Source organism: Nymphaea colorata, chromosome 3, assembly GCF_008831285.2.
Source record: "Nymphaea colorata isolate Beijing-Zhang1983 chromosome 3, ASM883128v2, whole genome shotgun sequence".
In the NCBI taxonomy this organism is placed as follows: Eukaryota; Viridiplantae; Streptophyta; class Magnoliopsida; order Nymphaeales; family Nymphaeaceae; genus Nymphaea; species Nymphaea colorata.
Genome location: NC_045140.1, coordinates 2,167,164 through 2,176,954, shown reverse-complemented (window position 1 = coordinate 2,176,954; position 9,791 = coordinate 2,167,164). Strand labels below are relative to the sequence as shown.

At 37.6% G+C, this 9,791-nt stretch overlaps 1 protein-coding gene across 15 annotated transcripts; it reads left to right on the top strand.

Moving 5' to 3' along the window:
- Window positions 1-1,111: 1,111 nt before the first annotated feature.
- On the top strand, window positions 1,112-9,471 carry LOC116250253 (pentatricopeptide repeat-containing protein At3g06920). Of its 15 annotated transcripts, none has more exons than XM_050076864.1 (8): window positions 1,112-1,287; window positions 2,589-2,703; window positions 2,763-6,287; window positions 6,457-6,526; window positions 6,600-6,666; window positions 6,761-6,929; window positions 7,725-7,973; window positions 8,812-9,471. In XM_050076864.1, exons 2-3 carry the CDS (start codon window positions 2,616-2,618, stop codon window positions 5,450-5,452), a joined length of 2,778 nt encoding a protein of 925 aa, XP_049932821.1. In that variant the 5' UTR covers window positions 1,112-1,287; window positions 2,589-2,615; the 3' UTR covers window positions 5,453-6,287; window positions 6,457-6,526; window positions 6,600-6,666; window positions 6,761-6,929; window positions 7,725-7,973; window positions 8,812-9,471. The 15 variants fall into 15 exon arrangements, 13 of the variants coding, with proteins under 13 accessions (XP_049932821.1, XP_049932820.1, XP_049932823.1 ...); XM_050076863.1 differs by having other exon boundaries at window positions 2,763-6,366; XR_004171386.2 differs by having other exon boundaries at window positions 2,659-2,703; window positions 6,197-6,526.
- Window positions 9,472-9,791: the final 320 nt, after the last annotated feature.

Below are 9,791 nucleotides of genomic sequence, written 5' to 3'. Positions count from 1 at the left end.
TGAACTCGAGTTCAACATGTAATCATGAATATCAATTCTATTCAAACGAGTTTGTCTAGCCTTATTCAAGTCGAGTTCGAGCTGAACACGTAACATGAAATATCAATTCTATTCAAATGAGTTTGTCAACCCTTAATCAAGTTGAGCTTGAGCTTAACTCATAATTGTAGAGTCGAGCTCAAGCTGCTTCCGTCGAGCTATTCTCGAGGTTTCATTAGTCAAGCCAAACTCGAGCTTGACTCAGCTTGTGTTCACCGCTACCCGGCACCCATGTTAATAAACTCAATCAGCCAAATGAAACAAGCGATTTCAAGCTTAAACTGAGGCCAAATCCGGTTGAAACCATGCAAGCTCTATTGTCTTCATGAATCCACATTCATGTGGTAAAAAGAAAAAGGATATTCAAGAAGTAATTGCATTCAGATACTGTATGCCTTTTTTGGCTCTCGAATTCAAATCCAAGAACTATATGGACAAGGAGCTAACCTGTTTACGTGAAATATCCGGACTTATGCTGTTAGATTCATATTTGGATCCAAGAAGTCAAGTCTGAGCCTTATTCAAATTCGACTAGGAGAGGTCTGACTAGTTCTGATCCGAAAAACGGTGGATCCAAGCCGAGTCCAAACCATTTAAATTCCTAGCCATCTAAAAGGGTTATAGTTGTGCTTTGGGTGGGGATGTTAATGGATCATATTCAAATCATATGTACATTTAACTATATATATACTTTTTTTTGTTATTCACGAAGAAGAGTCATATCCAAATCCAAATTCAAAATCTAATTTCATAATCCAAATCCTATATAAATATACTATTTAAATGCACATCCGAATCCAAATACTAATTTTAAATTGAATCTGGCTAACTTTCTTAATACAAGGACATTGGCTATACTAAATCTGAATCTCAATCCGATCAAATATTTATGTATGAACCAAAATCCGATCGAATGTCTTATTAATCTGAATCCTATCTGCGTTCTTAATAATTAAATATTTTTTTTATATTCATTTTTGTTATTTAGAACATTCGATCATATCCTACCCAAATCAATATATCTATATTTACATCTCTACTATCGGGCCTCTGAACTGCACACATGTTGTATTCGGCCTCTGAACTGGACATGTGCTGCATTTGACTGAGGTCCGTCCCACAAATTGGAAATGCTGCAACCAAGGTCTTCCTATAAAAAGTGACAAAACTCGTCGCCCTGTTCCGGAACGACCGTCTAGGGCTTCTTCTGCTCTCCGTCTCTCTCTCTCTCGTCCACGATGGGACGAGGTAAGTCCCTGTTCATATAGTTTTCACTATGTTTTTCTTCCACTTCTTGTTTCCACGTGTATTCGATTTCGACAGACTTTTTCCCGCTCTTTTCATGATTTGGTTACTGCTTATTCTTCTTCAGTTTCATCTAATCTTGTGGGCTATGAAGGTCGATATTTTGGGTTAGTGGGCGGAATGGAAAGCCTCAATGTGGATTGTTCGATATCTGGCCAAAACTTTTTACCTTGTTTTTCTAAAGATAAGTTGTGTTTAGGCCGATCACCTCTATATGAACCAAAACGTATTTGTAGAATATAGCAAAGGCTTTACCAAAAGAACCCCATATGGAAGAAAAACAGATACAGAAAGGTGTTCAGGAATCATGTTTCTTGTCCGGCGGGTTGTCTTTCCAAGAAGTGATTAAGCGAAATTATGGCAGATTTACACATTAAATTCGCTATCTTCTGGCCTACACGGCTACACCTTTGACAGTATGATTGCGGAACCATCAAAATGATGAACCTCTGCTCCAATCGCTTCTTGTATACCAATGGAGCTTCTCTAACCTTCTACATGTTTCTTTAATGCTCGTGCTAACTCAACTCGGCTGCTTCCCATTTCCACGTTATACCCTTCAAGTACATTCTTCAGCATATTCCTCCACTCTGACAATTCTTTGGCATGTAGAATCTGAGTGAATTGGAAACATCATTCTACCAAGTAGACTATTTCTGATACTATATCCAGTTTCCGGTGCCATTGAATTTGCCAACAATATTAACTTTGCGTCCTGCAAAGTCTAGGTTTTTAGAAGAGTCAAGACTTTGCCTGGCATCAATCACTAATACAGGAACCCCTCTAGTCTGGTAATCAGGTTTTGCCTGTTCATGAATACACTTCTATGTATGAAAGGAGGAGCCTTCTTTTCAACCTGATCGTGAAGAATTTTGTTTCTTATCATCTAATGGCCTAAACCGTAACTTGCAAAGCCCAACATGTTACTTTTCCTTCATTTGTACTTAACTTTAGCTTTTTTGTGCATTTAGAATCATGAACAGTTTATTCTACTTCGTTCAATTGTGAGTCTTGGTTGCCAGCAAGAAAATATGCTACATTGAGCGGATTTGCCTATACCTACATGAATAAACATTCATATTTTTATTAAGCTTTCATAAACCAATGTGATGGGAAATAGATTCTCTTGAATCATTATGAACAGAGATTAATGTGGTTATTAGATAATTATATAGTTTGATTTTTTGAGTGTAGGTATCATGATTTTTAGATATAACCTGAAATATTTTTCTATTTTATGACAGTAGTTCTGAAGATGCTGAGTTTCTGACATGTGTTTTGAAGATACTTATGTATGCTTCTGCTTGTCTGCAGAGATGAGCTTCCATTCTACATGCCATTTTTTGGCACTCTATGAAGGTAACTTTAAACATGCTGAGTGTTTCTGAAGTGTGTGGAGATGCTTATATATGTTTCAGTCATGCCTGCAGAGATAAGTTTTTGGCCCAGATGCCATTGTTCAAGAATTTCAGCTCTTTTTAAACAGTTCTCTTGCGCATCTAGAGGTCCAATTCAATTGGCTAGTAGATGTAGCTTTGTACAAAGTAATAAGCCGAGGAATTACTCAGTAGAAAGTCAGCAAAGTGCAGATTCCAGTGTAAATGGAATATGTCGGATTTTGGAGAATAACATCTGGAATGGTGAAATGGAGGATGCCCTTTCTGCAATTGATCACAAATCTCAGCCAGGATATATTGTTGCTGTGCTCAGGAGGCAGAAGGATGCACATCTGGCTCTACGTTATTTTCGGTGGACAGAGCAGAAGATTGGTCAGTCGCATCCACCTGAAGCATATAATTCACTTCTCGTGATTATGGCTAAAAGTAGGAATTACAATGATTTAGAACATATTCTGGAAGAAATGAGCCTTGCTGGATATGGACCGGCTAATAATGTATGTATAGAATTGGTTACAAATATGATAAAATCTAGTCAACTTGCAAATGCTGTCAATTTGATAAATACCATGCGTAGATTAAAGTTCCGCCCTCCCTTTTCGGCATACACTACATTAATTGGTGCTCTTTCTGATGCTCGTGAGCCTGATCTTGCACTGGGTATGTTCCATCAGATGCAAGAGATAGGCTATGAAGTTGGTATCCATTTGTTTACTAACATGGTTCGTATATTTGCAAAGGAAGGCAGACTGGATGCTGCTCTTTCTTTGTTGGATGAAATGAAGAGCAATAATTTTGATGCAGATGTAGTTCTGTATAATGTTTGTATTGATTGCTTTGGTAAGGTTGGAAAAGTTGATATGGCATGGAAATTCTTTCATGAGATGAAAGCCCAAGATCTCATGCCTGATGATGTGACATACTCGAGCATGATTGGTGTCCTCTGCAAGGCACAACGACTTGATGAGGCTGTTGACTTATTTGAGCAAATGGAACTCAATAGGAAAGTACCATGTGCATATGCATACACCACCATGATTATGGGTTATGGTTCTGCTGGCAGGTTTGAGGATGCTTACAGATTACTTGAGAGGCAGAGAGAGAAAGGATGCATACCTAATGTTATTGCATACAATTCTATTCTTACATGCCTAGGGAAAATGGGTAAGGTTGAAGAGGCTTGTAAGCTTTTTGAGGATATGAAGAAGGATGCAGAACCTAATATTTCAACGTATAACATTCTTATGGAGATGTTATGCAGGACAGGAAAAATGATGATGGTAGACAAAGTTAAGGATATGATGGAAGCAGCAGGTTTATTCCCAAATACAAGGACCATAAATATCATGATTGATAGGTTGTGCAAAGCACAAAAGCTTGATGAAGCTTTGGGAATCTTCAATAACATGGAGAAAATGGGGTGTATGCCCAACTCAGTGACATTTTGCTCTCTTATAGATGGTTTGGGAAGAAACAGCCGTGTAGATGAATCATATAGACTGTTTGAGAGGATGCTGGATGCAGATCTGGAACCAAATGTTGTGGTCTATACATCACTCATTAGAAGCTTCTTCAAATGTGGCAGAAAGGATGACGGGCATAAGATTTTTAAGGAAATGGCAAGAAGAGGTTGTGCCGCAGATTTAACACTTTATAATACTTATATGGATTGTGTTTTTAAGTCTGGTGAAACTGAAAAAGGACGCTCTATTTTTGAAGAAATAAAAGCAAAGGGGTTTGTTCCTGATGCAAGGAGCTACTCTATACTCATTCATGGTCTTATAAAAGCTGGCCATGCAAGAGAAACTTATGAGTTGTTTTATGCCATGAAAGAACAGGGATGTGTTTTAGATACCCTAGCTTATAACACTGCAATAGATGGTTTCTGCAAATCTGGGAAGGTAAACAAGGCTTACCAGCTTCTTGAAGAGATGAAGTCTAATGGACACACACCCACAATGGTTACATATGGATCTGTTATTGATGGTCTGGCCAAGATTGATAGGCTTGATGAAGCATACATGCTTTTTGAAGAAGCCAAGGCAAAAGGAGTGCCGTTGAATGTTATTGTTTATAGTAGCCTGGTAGATGGATTCGGAAAGGTTGGAAGGATAGATGAAGCATATCTGATCATGGAAGAAATGATGCAGAAGGATCTGGTTCCAAATGTTTATACATGGAACTGCCTTCTTGATGCATTAGTAAAGGCAGAAGAAATCAATGAAGCACTTGTTTGTTTTCAGTCCATGAAGGACTTGAAATGTAGTCCCAATGTCCACACTTACAGCATTCTAATAAATGGACTCTGTCGGGTCCGGAAATTCAATAAAGCATTTGTCTTTTGGCAAGAGATGCAAAAGGAAGGCCATTCTCCGGGCCTAATTACCTATACAACAATGATTTCTGGTCTTGCAAGGGCAGGAAATGTAGTAGCAGCTAATGAGTTGTTCCAGAGATTCAAGGCAAAAGGTGGAATACCTGATGCTGCCTGTTACAATGCTTTAATAACTGGCTTAAGTAATGCAGACAGAGCAATGGATGCATACCGAGTATTTGAAGAAATGCGACAGAAAGGATGTACTGCAAGCATAAAGAGTTGTGTCATTCTTTTAGATGCTCTGCATAAGGCTGACAACCTGGAACAAGCAGCCATTGTGGGAGCTGTCTTAAAGGAGACGGCAAAATCTCAGCATGCTGCGAAATCCTTATAAATATAATAAAATTGGTTGAGATTGGGGGTACAATACACTGTTCAGCCTAACTGAGTATTCTCTTGGAACATCTGACATGCAATCGGGTGTTTGTCTATTATTCTTTTTGCTTCAGAGTACAACATCTGATATTACATAATCCACAGCTACTAGTAGTCCAACTTTCTGGCAAGTATATTTGTTGTGTTTTTTACATTTATTAAGAAAATCATAGTCGTTTTTATGTGATGGTTCTCTTGTTCTTTGAAATTCATTTGCAACAAAGCCTAATGGATAGCATAGGGCTTGATACTTGATAGATCTGTTTGATGAGATTTTCATTGTTGTTTTGGTTAAGGGTCATGAGAAAATGGATATGTATATGCCTGTCCTTGATCATCATGTACTTTGTGACTAGCCTTCATACAGCGAAGTGGGGCAGGATGTACTTTAAAGCTTGTATGGCCCATTTTTCCTTTCCCACTTCACATAAAGGAGGGGGAAAAATTATAGTATTCTTGTATGGCTTCAAGCTCGATTTCTCTGGCCCTTAACTATTAGAAAGAAATGGAATAATACTCTTCATTTGGTTTTGATGTTGATAGTTTTTTAATTGCCCCTTCTTGCATCTTATCTTGTATGAAGCCTTATTGGACTATTGGTAAATCTTCTTGTCTTTCAGAAGGTTTTACTCTCTCCTTTGTTGCAAGTAATTTCATCTGTTTTGTCTATTAATGATTATTCACCAAATAACTATTTATTCAGATAATATGCATTCAACCTTTGGATTGAGATAGATACGAGCACCAGAAATCAGAAACCAAAAGAGTAACTCCGCATGTTGAATTACAAAAGGGTGATTTTCAGAAGCTGAGGCACATGTTGCTGGGGCACATAAAACAATTTCAAACAGATGGCCCTAAAAAATTTCCTGAGTACAATGATTTTGTGGCAAAAATTCAGAATGTTATGCATTTTTACTACCCTTTTGATAACCTTTTTGTGTGTCTCGTTAAATTGTATAGGACTATCAAGTATCAACAAGTTGCTGGAGATTGGGCTTTTGCAGTTACTATTTTGGATTCATTTTTGTCAGTAAGTGCTTTAAAAGTTACATAATGCAAGTTGGCCTGTGGAGCAAAAACATGATTAAGTCTGCTTCATATAGGTATAATCGACATTGCACATCAAACGTTATAGCAAGCCAGAAAGTAACTTCATGTCTTCATCACCAGGTATGGTGCATCTTTTTACACTGCGCACCATGAACTTGTTGTAATATCGGTAACTCTGAGCTGTAGGACTGAAACTGATCTGCATGGACTATAGGGAGCAAGATGTCCAGCCTTTATGTGACTATAGGGAGCAAGATGGACCTTTATGTGCTGCAGCCTTTCCACCGTGGGAAGATCTGGGAGAGGTGTTCTTAATAGTATAAAACAGAATAGTGTAAGGAGTCTAAAATGCCTTTAAGAGGACTGTGGGATCTCAGATACATGTAAGATCCATACACCAAATCATAAAGACATGAAATTTTGCATTTTAACAGCCTCCCTGGAGCTAATCATTTCTTCAGGTCATGCTTATTTTGCCTTTAGAAAACCAAAATCTCTTTATTGTCAAGCTGTCAACCCTTTAGAGGAAGATCTGCAACTTGATTTTCTGTCTTAATTTTAATGGCACTTCGACTGTTACAAAATAGAGTCGATTTTGGTAAAACTTCATCTAATGCAGCTATGAGTTGTCTAATCCATGTTAAGTTAGCTTGATGGAAGCCATGGCACATTATTATGCTTCTTCATTTGTCCTTACAATAGGTATTTGGTTTCTAATTCTTTAGGAGGCAAAGTTTCCACCAACAAACACACAATAGCCACAATCTGATAGGCTTTTGACTATGCCACTGACCTCTAACATAACAGGATATCATGACTTTGTTTCCTTTTTTGTTGTAAGTGGCATGGACTTTTTAAGTTTCCGCATCAGAGTCATGTTGGGTGTGGTTTGTGTGCCACTTGGGTGCGGCACCATTATTGGTGTGCGTGCATGCGTGTGTGTGTGTGTCTATGTATATATGTCATCGCTGCACCTGCACCCATGTTCTTTTGGAAAATGACAGCTTTTTTTGGTAGATCAAACCATCTCTTGCCTTTAAATACTGTGTTATACAGCAACTTCTATATGAAGTCACGACCCACAACTCATGCATGAAATCATCACTTGATTAACTGCATAAACTATTTTGTGTCTCAAAATTGTTAAAATGCTGAATATTTGAAATACTTATTTATAGAAGTCATCAAAGAAGCTAGCCCTGGTGAAGTAGTGTAGATCATCACAGATAATGCTGCTATCTGCAATTTTGGGTTGTGGACACAGAAGAATTCAATTTTGAAGTGGAATGTAACCTACGTACTGCTAACATGGGTTTAGCTGATCTTATGATTTGTTCTTCTGATGTTTGCTGATGACTCTGAGAGCATGGAAGATAGTCAAAATATCGATGAGACAACAAAAGAATCATCAATATGATTATGATGAAGTATGAACTCCAAAACTTATGACTATTATTTGTTACTTGATAATTTTATTGTTTATAAACAGTATATATATATATATATATATATATACACACACACACACACATACATACTCGCCAAGACTGCACTCAAGTTCTTTTCAAACTTGGCACACCTACACCTGCATCCACTCTTGCACCCGTGTGACGTAGTTTTGTTCATGTTAGAGAATAATACAACATGATGACACAATATCAAATGACACCTGAATGGGTGCTTTTATTTTAATAACTTTAAGAACTTTGACAATATTCTTGATGATAAACGTGACATATTAGAATGTCCAAAGTGTTTTAAATAAATAAGATAATAAAAGATAGATCCGGCTGTGCTTTTGCCAAAAAGATTGTTAACTTTGCTCATTCCAAAAAAAAATTTGCCAGTTCATTTTTTTTCTTGGCATAGCATACCAATGAGGTGTCTAACGTTGGTTACTTTTGGAAACATATTAAGCTGACAAATGTAGAGGAACACAGTTCTGCCCAGGAAAAGGAGAATTTGTATTCCACATACTTTAATACTTTAATTTTAGTTAAAACCATGATAGCTTTACATGTTTCTTGGATTGCAGTTTATCCATATGCTATCTGAAAATATGCTTGGTATTGTGAGAGTACATGGTTTGATTGTTTAACTTGTTCTCTGTTTATGTGAATAATGATAAAAATGATCAGCGGCTGTTTGCCAGTGTCAAATCTGATGTCTTAATACAAAAGTAGTGATGCTAAAAATTAGTTTGATAGGACCAACCGTTTTGTTTCTTGCATATTTGACTGATGATACTTTCTTACAATTTTATAGGAGGATACAGCGACAATCCTGACGGCCTTCATTTGTTGGTCAACTTGGTTGTTTGTACAGTATTCAGTCCTTATGGCTGCTAACATGCAAACTCATGCAATTTTGAATCCAACATGAGTCCCTGTGTAATCAGCAATAGTCTCTAACTTTCCACAGTAAAGTACTGGGGATGGAAATTCAAAAAAAGGAGCATTTTGCTGATAGCAAGTTCGAAGAGGAAACTTTATTTAGGTGTTGTGATTGAATTGCCGATATCTTAATGCTTTCTGTGTTCCACCTATTATTCCATTCCAAAGGAATCCTCAATCGCTGTTGTGACTTCATAAATCCCACTATAAGTTTGCGGGGAATGGTCCTATGGTACTTCAAGGTCGCCTTCATGTTGAAGTATCAAATCCAGAGCCGCACAAGCTCATACAGCCGGGGCATCCTTATTCAATTAGCATTCTGGGACGTTCATCACTGAGATTGGTATTTGGCAACTGATATTGGTGTGTAGCAGTTTATTTAGAAAATGCTGCAATCTGAAATGTAATTGGTTCTGTCTGTGTTGGTGATCTATACGTTACAGAAGATCAATATAGATCTCAAAATAATGCCATTATGTCCACTAATATGGTTGGTTGGATAAATGAACCAGGTTTCTGGGATTTGATTCTATTTGCCTTTATAACTGCCATGTGATGTCGGAACTTCCTGATTACCTTCCATCCATCATCTACAAATCCTTCAGGATTGCCATCTTCCCGGTGTGTTTCTGGTGTAAACAAAACCCAGATGGAGCAGAAGTGAGCTAAAATGAGCCAAGTCAATTTGGTTGCATTCTCGATGCATGCCTTTCCTCTGTTTCTTGCATTTACTATTACAAGTTGGCAATGTTGCACTCCATAAAAATGTGTTTTTCTTGATGCCGGTAAGGTTCCGTGCTGCAATGGAAGCGATGGAGTGAGGCATCCTTTCACCACAGATTCCTGATAAAT

Excerpts from the sequence above, each read along its gene's own strand:
- LOC116250253 (XM_050076857.1), top strand. The coding sequence starts at position 2,616 with ATGTGTTTTGAAGATACTTATGTATGCTTCTGCTTGTCTGCAGAGATG. Across the intron at positions 2,704-2,762 it reads TTTTTTGGCACTCTATGAAG|TCATGCCTGCAGAGATAAGT; the intron begins GTAACTTTAAAC and ends TATATGTTTCAG.